Here is a 14,663-nt window from a genome sequence, read left to right as displayed (position 1 = left end):
AAGATATTGCATAGGAGGCCAGAATTGCATTGTAGTGGGTTAAGCCTCATAAAGTGCCAATTCAAGTCCTAGCTGTATTACTTCCAGTCCAGGTTCACACTAATGTACCTGGGAAAACAGCAGCAGGTGGCCCAAGTACTTGGGCCCTTCTCATTCATGTGGGTGACTAGGTGGAGTTCCTGGCTCCTGGTTTTAGCCTGGCCTAGGCCTGGCTGTTGCAGCCATTTGGGGAGTGAACCAGCAGAAACAAAGTCTCTCCTTCTCCCTCCCACCCCCTTGCTGGCCTTTCAAATAAGTAAATCTTAAAAAAAAAAGAGGGTGGGGGGGCCTGAGCAGTTAGCAATGTAGCGCAGCAAGTTAGGCCACTGCTGGCAATGTAGGCATCCCATATGAGTACCAGTTCAAGTCCCAGCTGCTCTGCTGCTGATCCAACTCCCTGCTAATGCATCTGAGAAAGCAGTGGAATTATGGCCCAACTGCTTGGGCCCCTACCACTGATGTGGGAGACCCCGATGGAGTTCCAGGCTTCTGGTTTTGGCCTGGCCCAGCACTGGCTGTTGAGGCCATTTGGAAAGTAAACCAGAAATGGAAGCTCTCTTTGTCTCTCCCCCTTTCTCTGTAACTCTGCTTTTCAAATAAATAAATAAATCTTAAAAAAGAAAGAAAGAAAAAAAGACACCACACGCAAAGCACACATCCCATATCAGGGTGTCTGTGCTCAAGTCCTGACTCTACTCTCAATCCCAGCTTTCTGCTAATGTGCACCCTGGAAAGCAGCAGGTGACAGTTCAAGCAGTTGGGTTTCTGCCACCCATACTGAAAACTCAAACTCCAGCCTATCCAGCCCCAGCTGCTGAAGGCAGTGGATGGGAGATCTCTTTCTGTTTTTCAAATAAATGTAATTAATTAATTAATTTTAAAAGAAAAGCCAAGGCTGTCAGGTCAAAAGAAAACTACTGATTTTCTATGGGTAAAGAAAAAGAAATAGAGGGGCCAGCGCTGTGGCGCAGAGGGTTAAAGCCCTGGCCTAAAGCACCGTCATCCCATATGGGCGCCGGTTCTAGTCCTGGCTGCTCCTCTTCCCATCCAGCTCTCTGCTATGGCCTGGGATAGCAGTAGAAGATGGCCCAAGTCCTTGGGCCCCTGCACCCACATGGGAGACACGGAGGAAGCTCCCAGCTTCTGGCTCTGGATCGGCACAGCTCCAGCTGTTGCGGCTATCTGGGGAGTGAACCAGTGAATGGAAGACTACTCTCTCTGTCTCTACCTCTCTCTATAACTCTTTCAAATAAATAAAATAAATCTTTAAAAAAAGAAAAAGAAATAGAATAAAGTAAAACATGACCCAAGTCACAAAGGAAGTTAGGTTCAATTGAAATAAAAAGTCTGGATCCAGGGTCAGCATTGTGGCATAGCAGGTAAAGCCGCAGTATCTGTGGCCAGCATCCCATATGGGTGCCAGTTAGAAACCTAGCTGTTCCACTGCCTATCCAACTCCCTGCTAATGGCCTGGGAAAGCACTGGAGGATGGCCCAAGTGCTTAGGTCCCTGCTACCCAAATGGGAGACCTGAAAGAAGCTCCTGGCTTCTATCTGGCCCAACCCCAGCTGTTATAGCCATCTAGAGAGTGAACCAGCAGATGGAAGATCTGTCTTTCCCTCTCTCTCTCTTTCTCTGTAACTCTGCCTTCAAATAAATAATTATTTAAAGGAAAAAAAAAAAAAAAGACTGGAACCACACAAGTTTTCAAAGAAAACGTGAATCAGCCGGGCAGTAAAGAAGCATGTGTAAAAATGCTGAAGGAAGATACAGGTTAGGAAACTGGACAGTTTCCCTCTCAGTGAGTTAACCTGATAAAGAAAAATAAACATATCTCAGCTAATACTTTCTAAACAAACTATGATATCAGTTTTGCAGTATGTGAACTCCCAATATGTGTGTGTGTGTGTGTGGGAGAGGGGACTTGTGTTCAAAGTTTTGGGAGCACTACATGTTATATCCACCTCTCAGAGAGTTAGAATGAACACTAGCATATTAATGATTCTGAGAAGTTCTGTAGTAAGCAAACAAATTTGTTTAATCCAAAGACACTTCCCAAAAGTAAGTTTTAGGGAACACTTGTGCCATTAAAATAGTTTGGGAAATGCTCGTCTAGGGCTATTGTATGTAAGCATGTGTCTTCAGAAATAGAATGAGGCTGGTATAACGGACTAGATGACCACAGTTCTGACATGACAGAACTCTAGTTCAAACAGAGACAGGAAGATTACAAAGAGTGGTCTAGGCAGACAAATACCGAAACTACAACCTTTAATAGTAATACTATCCCAACCCAAAAAATAATACCAAAATAGGGCTATTTTCAAGTCTGAGTATACTCATATGCTACCCTCAAACACAGGAAAAAAACAATGAAAAAAAAGCCACAAAAATCTTGACCAGAGGTCTGGCACTGTGGCACAAGGTGTTAAGCTGCTACATGTAATGCCAGGGAGAGAGAGAGAGAGAGAAAAAAAAGAGAGAGACCTTCCAGTGATCCCTTCCTCAAATGTCTGCAACAGACAGGGCTGGGCCAGGTCGAAGCCAGGAGCTGGAACTCTATCCAGTCTCTCATGTGGGTGGCAAGAGCATAAGCACTTGGGCCATCATCTGCTGCCTTCCCAGAATGCATATTAGCAGGAAGCTGGATTGGAAGCAGGGGAGCCAGGACTCAGACTGGCACCCTGATATGGGATGTAGATATCCAAAGCAGCAGTCTAATCTGCTGCATCACAGGGCCCACATCCCATTTTGATATATTCAAATGTCATACTTTAGGGAAGTTCATAAGGCGAGTTGCCAGGACCTCCAGCCGGGGACATATGGGAGGAGTCTGGCACTTCCACACACTGTCTCAGCAACCTCAGGACATGAGACAGTATAGAAGCTCAAGGAGGAGTATCACGCTGACCTGAAAGAGAAGTATCCTCAGGGAACCACAGAAGATTTTGTTTTGTTAATTGGATTTCTACTTCCTGTAGCCTTAACAGTACTCCCTAGACAAGGCTTGCTTTCCTGCCTTTCTCTACACAAATTTGTGACAGAAAGATTGGCTGTCTAGAGACTAAAGTCATTTTATTTTGTTTCAGGTGATGGTTTGATTGATTGATAGATGAAAAAGTAAAGCAAGGCCCCTTGCCAAAAACAACCACACACACTGCCCAATGCTCCTACATTCTCTTTTAGAATGCAAACATTCCAGGAAGAAATCAATGTATTATGTTATACTATGTGAATGACTGTGAGTCTATAAACAAAGCCTACACCATTATAAAGTATTTTTATAATCGTTACTTATAGATTGAAGTGATGGAAAGAGAGGGAGAAAGGGAGACAAAGAGGGATAGAGAGAGAGAGAGACAAAGACATTGGGGGGAAATGGGCAAAGAGCCCACAGAGGGATAGTATAGGCACAAATGTATGGGGGATAAAGGACCTCTATGTGTGTGTGGTTTTACCTAGATTTGGATCAGATACTAAGGGCAAAAAAAAAAAAAAGGGTAAAAGTCAAAATTCACACCAAAATGCATGCATTGCACTCACATACATGCAGCAATCAAGGAAGGCTGAGGTGGCAACTCAAAAGAAAAGGAAAGACACAAATCTAGAGAGGTAACAACTGCTAGCTAAAAGCTTTGAAAAAAGGATAGGGTAGGGGAAATGGCTAGGAATAATAAAGGAAAAAAGGGTATCGGGGTGGATATTTGGCATAGCAGTTAAGACACCACTTGGGATACCTGCAACCCCATGCTGGAGTGCCTGGTTTGGAGTCTTGGCTCTGCTTCCAGCTTTCTGCTGCTGCACACCCTGGGAGACAGTGGTGCTGGCTCAAATACGTTGGTCCCTGCCACCCGCTTGGGAGATCTGGATTGAGTTTTGGGCTCCTGTCTTTGAACTTGCCCAGCCCTGGCTGTTGCTAGCATTTCGGGAGTGAACCAGCAGAATGGAGAGCTGGCTCGCTCACTCTCTCTCTGCCCCCCACCCCCCGCTTCAAATAAATAAATAAATAAATATTTTTAAAAAGTAGATATCAGTAACAGTAATGAAAGACAAAGAAGCATGGAAAACAATGAATTTACTGGTAAAAAGCTGATGCACATTTTCTGAGCTTAGTGGCACAAATGTTATTGGCTAAAGTGACCTCAAAGAACAGAAAACAAAGACTACACCTCAGGAGTATTCCAATAAAGCCAAAGTCCTCTGGCTCCCTCTACTGTCCAACAATGTACTTTAGTTATGTCGATTCAATTTTTTTAGTCACCAAAATAAACAAAAATAGATATATAAATACATACATATGGATATTTACATACACACATACCCTAAATCCAGCACAGTCCAGGCAATCGGAGTTCAAACATACTTACTTTTAATGAGTTCAATGGCCTGGACCAAATGTTCCAGAGTAAGTACTAACGTAACCTGTCCTCCCCATTGCCAAATCAAAATAATTCAAGAGATTACTGAGGGTTTATTCATCAAAAGCAGCAAAGTTTGAGTAAGGAATGAAGTTCCTCTTCCACTTTGATTATGGCCTTGTCTAAATAAGGTCGGAATTTGTGAATGCAAGAGACTTCCATAGCCTTGGCAGCTCATGACAAGAGCCCAGGGTGATTACTGACGTCATAAATAAGAGTGTCAATTGTTAAATCAACAACAGGAGTCACTGTGCACTTACTCCCCATGTAGGATCTCGGTCCTTAATGTGTTGTACTGTGCAAATTAATGGTAAAACTAGTCTTCAAACAGTACTCTATACTTTGTGTGTCTGTGTAGGTGCAATCTGTTGAAATCTTTACTTAGCATATACTAAGTTGATCTTCTGTATATAATTAAAAATGAATCTTAAGAATGGGATGGGAGAGGGAGTAGGAGATGGGATGGTTTGGGGGTGGGAGGGTGGTTATGGGGGGAAAAACCGCTATAATCCAAAAGTTGTACTTTTGAAATTTATATTTATTAAATAAAAGTTTTCTTAAAAAAAAAAAAAAGGAATGAAGTTCCTATTCCTGTTAGCTTGATTGTGGCAAGAGCTTTTTATGCTGAAATATGTACATACTACTTCCTCACACATCAAAAACCAAGGCATCACTAAGTTTTTTCTGATTCTGACCCAATCATTTCTCCCCCCAATATTTCCTTCTTAAAAGACTCTCCTTCCTCCCCATATATGTAAACTCAGCTGCAAGCACTGCATTATCCTCAGGATCTTCCGCCTTAAACGCTTTATGGATCAGTTACAGCGGGAAACCAGGCACCGGCCCAAGAGAAGTACAAGTGTTCTTTACTCACCTGTTCCTTAAACTCTTTCTGGGATAAGCAGTCAATTAGGTCCACACAGCCCAGAAGACATCCAGATGGATAGTCATTGGGAAATTCCACATCTGAATCAAGAATAACAAAAAGATTGGATACATTTCCTTCTTTGTTACCGTTAAAACTTGGAAATATGTTTTCAACTCTGAACAAATAACTTTTTCCATTATCTATTTGTAGACATAAGGAAAACAATGAGGTTTTTATTTGGCACAACTATTTGTATTTTACCAAAAAAATCTAGTGAGTAGCTGACTTAGTCCACTATCCACATGCCAAGCTGGGGAATTTTTACTTAAGGAGACTATTCCCTCATACCATCAAAATTCAAGGACCCCACAAATTCATTCCACAAATCAGTTCTATTATACTCAACTGAATCACACTGGAATTTGGTGGTGATGGATATTGGAAACAAAGAAAGGCAGCTACAGGTAACAAGAGACAAACCATAAAAATGTGGTAAAAGCTGTAAGAATGAATGTCAGAAGACAAATTTAAAACAAATCTAAGGAGAAATGTGTTTTGTAGGAAGCTTAGTTTAGATTTCTATTATTTGGTTTCCTTTTTTTTAAATTTGCTTGGTTTCTTAACAACTTTAAAGGTGGTTCTGCAATTATGCTTTCATTCTACCGTCAAATCAACTTTATGAGATGGGTAAAATGAAGGAAAACAGGATTCCCAAGGATCAGATCTTTTTAGGATCCAAATTTCATGTGCCTGCGGTGACTCTCAAAATACTTTGCTTAAGTCAATCAACTTTGATCTGCCTAAATCCCACAGCAGGTGGCTATTTGGGTCACTCCTAATAAAAAATTCTTGTAGCTACCATTGTGGTATAGCAGGTTAAGCCGTTGTCTGCAATGCTGGCATCCAATTTGGGTGCTGGTTCGAGTCCCAGCTGTTCCACTTCCCATCCAGCTCTCTGCTAGTGCACCTGGGAAAGCAGTGGAGGATGGCTCAAGTGCTTAGGCCCCTGCACCCATGTGAGAGACCCAGATGAAGCTCCAGCCACTGTGGCCATTTGGGGAGTACATCAGCGGATGGAAGATCTCTTTTTTTCTGTCCATCCCTCTCTCTCTGTGTAAATAAAATAAATCTTAGCTTTCCAATCTAAATACCCCACAGTTTACAGTAGTCATTTTACCTTTACGATATAAAAGATGGAGAAAATTTTCTCTGGTAGTAGTCACACTAATTGGTTGATTTCTGCTGTTGGAAGCTGATACTTCTATTTGCACTATTTGGAGAACTAATGGTTTGAACAATTGTCTGTGATTTGACACTAAACAAACAAATAAATATAAGGTTTAAAAATTCCTCTCAGGGGATCATGTTATGGGATAGCAGGTAAGGTCAACACTTGGCAATGCTGGTATCACATATGGGTGCTGGTTTGTGTCCTGGCTGCTCCACTTCCAATCCAGCTTCCTGCTAATGCACCTAGGAAAGCAGTGGAAGATCACCCCTGTGTTTGGGTCCCTTCTATCCATGTAGGAGACTCTGATGAAGCTCCTAGCTCCAGCCTGGCCCCATGCTGGCTATTGCAACCATCTTGGGGGGTTGAACCCGCGGATAAAGGACCTCTCTCTTCCTCTCTCCTTCCTCTCTCTCTGTAACTCTGACTTTGAAAATAAAAGAAGTCTTTAAAGAAAAAAAAAATTCCTCTCAAAAAGAAAAAGCCATAGGAAGAAGAAAGTAAAACATGATTGTTAATGGCTTCTCTCCACAAGGTGAGATAGAAAGAACACATGGCTGTTGACTATTACCTTTTCCACGAAGAAGACGGTACGTAGCCTGGAGTTCTGAGACTTCTTGAGGGGAGGGTTTTTTGCCTGTGGCTGCTATCCAAAGTCGTCCTCTGTGGGGGGTGTACCAAGATCTTCCCTCCACCCTTCAACAAACACAAATTTAGTGGGAAGGATTTAAATTCTAGTTTGCTGGGAGACTCCATAATATACAATAAATGTATGATACCTCACCAAGAGGGATATCTTTTGAAAAAACACTTTCTTCCACAATCCCCTTCATTTAAGGAGGAACCTTGTCCACCAATTTCTCCTATTTTTTTTTAAAAAAAGACAACTTACATCTCTCATCTCTTGACCATTTTTTTTTATCTAATCCCTCTAACTCAGACCTGAGTTCCCCATAGCCTTGGGACTTCTACAAGCCAAATCTTTTATTTCCAAGGCATCCAAGTTGTTACAGATGTGGAAATCTTTGTCCTTGTTTGAGTAAAAGGCTAACCTTCTCTTGGAAGATTTGTTGATTTGTTCTCCAACCTGACAGAAAACTCTCACACATAATTTCCCAAGAGTGGTACCTTTGTAATTATTACTTAATGAAATTTTTAAAGTTTTTTTTTTTTTTTTTTTTTTTTAAGGCAAAGTTACAGAGAGGCAGAGGCAGAGAGAGAGAACAGTATTCCATCCATTAGTTCACTCCCCAAATGGCTGCAATGGCCAGAGCTGAGCTGATCTGAAACCAGGAGCCAGGAGTTTCTTCCAGGACTCCCACGCGGGTACAGGGGCCCAAGGACTTGGGCCATCTTCTACTGCTTTCTCAGGTCATAGCAGAGAGTCAAATCAGAAATGGAGCAGCTGGGACTCGAACCAGCACCCATATGGGATGCCAGTACTGCAGGTGGTGACTTTATCCGCTACACTACAGCTCCAGCCCCAGCCTCTAATAGAATTTAATTAAATAAAAATGTTTATCATCACTCTTTAAATTATAACCATACCTATTTACATTTTCCAATTACTTATGTTATGTTCTTTGTGGATAATTAATCAACTTGCTGACTGGTGTGAAAGAATCTTGAAGTAGAATAACAGAACACATTCAAGAAAATTTAATTACTTTACCACTTTCCAAGAGTTAAAAAAAGATGCTTCTCTTTCACTTCCTAATAAATTAAATACATTTTCTTCTAATATAGCTCTCTTATCCTATTCATATAATGGGAAATAGGGTTGCACATTCTTCATATCCTTAGTTTTCAACATAAGATGAATTAGAAGAGTGCCAGCAACATGGTAGGTGCTCAATATGGGGAATGAACCAACACATGTCTTTCCTCTAGACCGAATAACTTGAAAAGCTACTGAGACAATGGTCCCACCAATGTGGCAGTGCCATTCACCTTAGTGCTGTGGGATTAGTCATGTGGGCTGGATGCTGCTCATCCTGTTCTTTTCAGTGAGAAAATGAGTAACTAACAGGGATCCAAGATAGGAAGAGAGAAATGTAAACGTTCTGACTCCCTTAGCAGAAGGCAAGCTGTTTAGTTTTCTACTTTGGAAAAAGGAAGACGCCTAAATTACAGAGGAATGAATGAGAAGAACAGACATCCAACGGCTTGGTTGTCCTGGAGAAGAAGCAGATTCACATGCACTCCTTCTTCTTTCAATATTTATTTAATTATTTGAAAGGCAGAGTAACAGAGGGTGATGAAAAGACAGAGATCATCCATCTGTTGGTTCATTCCCCAGAGCTCACAGTAGCCAGGGGTAGGCCAGGTTGAAACCATATGCCTGGAACTCCAGGAGCATCTCCCACATGGGTGGCAGGAACCCAAGTACTTGAGCCATCATCTGCTGTCTCCTAGCCACATGAGCAAGAAGCTGGATTAGAAGTACAGAGTAGCTGAAAGTTAAACTAGGTACTCCAGTATGGGATAAAGGCATTCCAAGAGGCAGTTTAACCCACTGTGCAACAAAGCCTGCCCCACATTTGTTCTAATGGCACTATAATTAAGAGCCAAAGCAACACAGCCTGACACCCAAGAAGAGGAGTGTAGTGCACCTTAATACAAGAGGAAAGCGATGTGCAAAGCCAGTGCTGTGGTGTAGTAGGTTAATCCTCCACCTGCCGTGCTTGCATCCCATTTGGGTGCTGGTTCAAGCCCCAGCTGCTCTACTTCAAATCCAGCTCCCTGCTAATAGCTTGGCAAAGCAGTGGAAAATGGTCCAAGTGCTTGGGACCCTGCACACATGTGCAGGTAGAAGTTCCTGGCTGTTGTGGCCACTGGGGGAGTAAACCAATGGATAGAAGACCTCTCTCTCTGTCTCTCCTTGTCTGTGTCTTTCCCATGCTCTGTAACTCTGCCTCTGAAATAAATAAATCAATCTCAAAAAAAAAAAAAAAAAAAAAGAAAGAAAGAAAAGAGAAAAGAACAAGCATGAATCAATTCCTTAAACACACACACACACACACACGAAAGTTACAGGTAATGGAGAACCAATGAAGTAGAAATTAGACTGTTATAAATCGAATAATTTTTCTTTCAGGAAAGTTGGGAAATGACTGAAGACTGCACAGAATGAAAAGAACACTTAGAAAACCTGAACTTGGGACCGGTGCTGTGGTGCAGCGGGTTAACACCCTGGCCTAAAGCGCTGGCATCCCATATGGGTGCCGGTTCTTGTCCTGGCAGCTCCTCTTCCGATCCAGCTCTCTGCTATGGCCTGGGAAAGCAGTAGAGAACGGCCCAAGTCCTTGGGCCCCTGTATCCGAGCAGGAGACCCGGAAGAAACTTCTGGCTCCTAGCTTCAGATCAGCGCAGCTCCCGCCATTACAGCCAATTGGGGAATGAACCATTGGATGGAAGACCTCTCTCTCTCTCTCTGCCTCTCCTCTCTCTGTGTAACTCTGACTTTCAAATAAATAAATGTCTTAAAAAAAAAAAAAAAGAAAAAGAAAAAGAAAACCTGAACTCTAGCTCCATCTCTGCCATGAAATAGCTTATAAGTCAGAGCCATCTACTTGACCTTTGCCTGCCTCCATGTCCTTCTTTGTAATAACACTGGCTATATTTATTTCATAGAGCTATTGCCATGAAAACTAAAATTCTTTTTAGATATAAGACATTTTTACAGTTTTGAGTTAAGACACTGCCAGGCATATATAATTCTAAGAGTTAAATAAGGAAAAATGAGTATGGTGTAATTAAAAGTGAAAGAAGCAAAACACAAATATATATCATGAGCTCACCACAGAACAATTTGCATAAAAAACGTGAATCTGCTTCTCCAGAACAAGTAAGCCCTCAGATGTCTGCTTTTCTGATTTAATTCTCTGTAATTTAGGTGTCTTCCTTTTTGTAAAGTAGAAAATTAAACAGCTTGCCTTCTCCTAAGTGAATCTGAAATCAAAAATGCTGGGGCCAGCATTGTAGTGTAGCCAGTAAGGCAGGCTGCCTGTGATGCTGGCATCCCACATAGGCACCGGTTCAAATCCCGGCTGTTCCACTTGTGATCCAGCTTCCTACTAATGGCCTGGGAAAAGCAGCAGAAGACGGCCCAAGTGTCTGGGTCCCTGCTATCTACTTGGGAGACCTGCATGAAGCACCTGGCTTCTGGCTTTGGCCTGGTCCAGCTCTGGCTGTTGTGGCATTTCAGCAGTGAGCCAGTACATGGAAGATCTCTCTCCCTCTTTCCCTGGAACTCTGCCTTTCAAATAAATAAGTAAATCTTTTTTTTTTTTTTTAAATCATCACTAATTCCAGTTGATAATTCTAAATCAAGTTTATGTCACTCTAAGGTATTTCACCTAAAGACTCATTTCTGTTCTTACCTTTTAATTCCTCTGACAAGTAAAGAAGCCCATGGCTGATGCATAGAAAGGCACCAGCCACCATCAAAGCCTTCCTGAAACTCTTCATCCTGGATTCGTAGCTGGTGTTGATGTAAGTTGAACTCTGATCCCAATCCTGCTGAATGGAAAGCCTTCTTCTGTGAGGCTGCACATGTATGATCAACCCACTGTACAGTAACAAAAACAACAACAACAACAACAACACATATAGTTCTGTTTGACAAGAGAAAAACTTGAGGTAAGGAGACAAAATGTGATGACTGATAATAACAAGGAAATCATACTGGAAACATTTTAGGAAAATCCATCCATTTTTCAAAAATAAGGCCAAAAAGTAGAGAAGAGAGTAAATGCAGTAGGATCCCACCTGAGGGCAACTGGCGGGGCGGATGTCATGGTTCAGTGGGTCAGATCACTGCCAGGGATGCCTGCATCTTATATGGGAGTGCTGGTGTGAGTGCTGACTACTCTGCTTCCAATTCAGTACAAACGTCAGACCAAAAGAGCTTAATTATTTCTACTTCATTCTTTTTAAAATTATTTACTTATTTATTTGAGATGTAGAGTTACAGACAGATAAGGGGGCAGGGGCCCAAGCACTTGGGCCATCTTCCACTGTTTTCCCAGGCCATAAGCAGAGAGCTGGATTGGAAGAGAAACAGCGGGGACATGAACTGGTGCTCATATGGGATGCTGACGTGGCAGGCAGAGGCTTAGCCTACTAAACCACAGCTCTGGCCCTCATTCTTTAGCTTTTTTTAAAATTTGAGGGGCCAGCACTGTGGCACAGCAAGTTAAGATGTGCTGCATGTGACGCTGGCATCCCATGAGGGCACCAGTTCAAGTCCTGGCTGCTCCACTTCAGATCCAGTTCCCTGCTAATGCACCTGGAAAAGAAGCTGAAGATGACCCAAGTCTTTGAGTCCCAACATGCACATGGGAGACCTGGATGAAGCTTCTGGCTCCTGGCTTCGGCTTGGCCCACCCCTGGTGGTTGCAGCTATTTGGGGAGTGAACCAGTGAATGGAAGCTCTCTCTCTGTAATTCTTTCAAATAAATAAATAAATAAATCTTAAAAAAAAAAGTATTTCAAAGGCAGAGTGTCAGAGATAGAGGGAGAGACAATGAAAGAGATCTTTTATCCACTGGTTCACTCCTCAAAAGTCCGCAATGCCTGGGCAGGGCCAGGCTGAATCCAGGAGCCAGGAACTTATCTGGGTCCCTCATGTGAGTGCAGGGATCCAACTACTTGAGCCATCTTGTGTTGTTTTCCCAGGCGCAACAGCAGGGAGCTAGAGCAGAGATGGAGCAGCCAGCACTTGAACCAGCACTATGATACGGAATCTGATGTCACAGGCAGTAGCTTAATCTGTTGTGCCACAACGCTGGTCCCACTTCATGCTTATTAATGAATCATATTGAATTCTGGATAAGTTTCCAATGTAATCGCACCAGCCAAATGAAAGTTCAACATTTTACCCCTAATTCCTCATGTGCTTAGAGACGGAGTCACATGTTGGCAGCATAACAAAGCCAAACAAAAACAAACGCCACCAGAGGTAGCAATTATGACTATTGGATACATAAAGTATTCTCCTACCCTGAAATGAACAACTTGTACCCTGGAAAAGAGGATGGGGCACTACTGAAACAAGGCTCCCATCATGTAAAGGGAACAGAGAATTACAGGTTACAGGTAATTACAGGAGAAGGAGGAGTCTTGGCAAGAGTTCAGTGAGAGAATGACAGAGGTTAATGTTTCTTCCCGAGCCAGAAGACCAACTGCTTCAAAACTTAAAAATAAATAAATAGTGGAGCCGGTGCTGTGGCATAGTGGGTAAGACCACTGCCTGCATGCCAGCATCCCATACGGGTGCCAGTTCAAGTCCTGGCTGCTCTACTTCCAATCCAACTCTCTACTATGGAGTGGGAGAGCAGTGGAGGACAGCCCAAGTCCATGGGCCCCTCCACTCACGTGGGAGACCCGGAAGAAGCTCCTGGCTCCTGGCTTCAGATTGGTGCAGCTCTGGCCATTGCAGCCAATTGGGGAGTGAACCAGCAGATGGAAGACCTCTCTCTCTGCCTCTCCCTCTCTCTCTGTGTAACTCTGACTTTCAAATAAACAAATAAATAAAAAAGAATCTTAATTATCTTAATTTTAAATAAGAAATTTATGGGAAAAAGCGTGCTAGACTGGAAGTCTGGAGGTCCTAGGCAATCATTTAATTCCAAAAGTTGTCAGTTTCCTCAAATGTAAAAGGATGAGGTTAGATGATAAGAGTTTCTAGGGGCCAGCGCCGTGGCTCACTAGGCTAATCCTCCGCCTTGCGGCGCCGGCACACCGGGTTCTAGTCCCGGTCGGGGCACTGATCCTGTCCCGGTTGCCCCTCTTCCAGGCCAGCTCTCTGCTGTGGCCAGGGAGTGCAGTGGAGGATGGCCCAAGTGCTTGGGCCCTGCACCCCATGGGAGACCAGGAGAAGCACCTGGCTCCTGCCATCGGATCAGCGCGGTGTGCCGGCCGCAGCGCGCCTACCGCGGCGGCCATTGGAGGGTGAACCAACGGCAAAAGGAAGACCTTTCTCTCTGTCTCTCTCTCTCACTGTCCACTCTGCCTGTCAAAAAAAAAAAAAAAAAAAAAGCATGAGTGTGTATGTGTGTGTGTGCATGAAAAAAAAAAAAAGAGTTTCTAGGAATCTTTCCATGGTAAATTTTATGAATCTCATTGACCAAGTCATATCTTTAAAAATACATTTATAGATTGCTTCTCGGCCTTTAGGCTAAGATCAAGTGTAAAAATACATTTATAGAGGGGCCAGCGCTGTGGCTCAGCGGGTTAACGCCCTGGCCTGAAGCCCCGGCATCCCATATGCATGCCTGTTCAAGTCCCGGCTGCTCCACTTCCCATCCAAATCTCTGCTATGGCCTGGGAAAGCAGTAGAAGATGGCCCAAGTCCTTGGGCTTCTGCACCCACGTGGCAGACCTGGAAGAAGCTCCTGGCTCCTGGCTCCAGAATGGCGCAGCTCCAGCCATTGCGGCCATCTAGGGAGTGAACCAGCGGATAGAAGACCTCTCTCTCTGTCTCTACCTCGCTCTGTAACTCTGCCTGTTAAATAAATAAACCTTTAAAAAAATACGTTTATAGAGTACTTAATTATGTGAAAAGCACATACACTAGAGAGGCACACAGAATATGAGAAAGATATGGTTCCTGCTTTCAAGCAACTTATAATCTTAGTGGAAGACACACATAAATAACTAGGGAAAGAAGTACTTACTTGGGGACATAGGAAAAAAATTGCAAGCATGGGGGAAATAAGTGATTTCATGAAAATGTTGGTATCTGAATAATCCTGAGGCATCAAATCTTTATTCGATCTCTACTCTTGTAGCTAATCACACAGCCATTTTCCTAAATTAAAGTCCTCACTGTCTTTCAGTAATACTATTACAGAACTTGCTAACCATTCTCATCTGCATTTTTAGTCTTTTTTTTTTTTTTTTTTTTTTTTAAAGATTTATTTGAAAGGCAGAGTTACAGACAGGGAGAGACAGAGGGAGATCTTTCAGTTGCTGGTTCACTCTCCAAATGGCCACAATAGCTGGGGCTGAACCAGGATGAAGCCAGGAGCCAAGAACTCCATTTGGATCTCCTATCTGGGTGCCGGGGCCCAACATTTGGCCATCTTTTGTTGCTTTCCCATTAGCA

General features: G+C 43.0%; 1 protein-coding gene across 1 annotated transcript in view; it reads right to left on the bottom strand.

Annotated features, from left to right (window-relative positions):
• The window catches only part of TRIP4 (thyroid hormone receptor interactor 4), a 67,531-nt gene that overhangs the window by 17,159 nt on the left and 35,709 nt on the right, over positions 1-14,663 (bottom strand). Inside the window, exons 9-11 of the mRNA XM_062206114.1 lie at positions 10,936-11,123; positions 7,125-7,249; positions 5,332-5,423 (exon numbers count right to left, since the gene is read on the bottom strand). Coding sequence (XP_062062098.1) covers positions 5,332-5,423; positions 7,125-7,249; positions 10,936-11,123 — 405 coding nt within the window. The remainder of the gene's footprint in view (positions 1-5,331; positions 5,424-7,124; positions 7,250-10,935; positions 11,124-14,663) is intronic.

The sequence above is a fragment of the Lepus europaeus genome, chromosome 11 (assembly GCF_033115175.1).
Source record: "Lepus europaeus isolate LE1 chromosome 11, mLepTim1.pri, whole genome shotgun sequence".
In the NCBI taxonomy this organism is placed as follows: Eukaryota; Metazoa; Chordata; class Mammalia; order Lagomorpha; family Leporidae; genus Lepus; species Lepus europaeus.
This window is presented reverse-complemented; position numbering and strand designations above follow the sequence as displayed.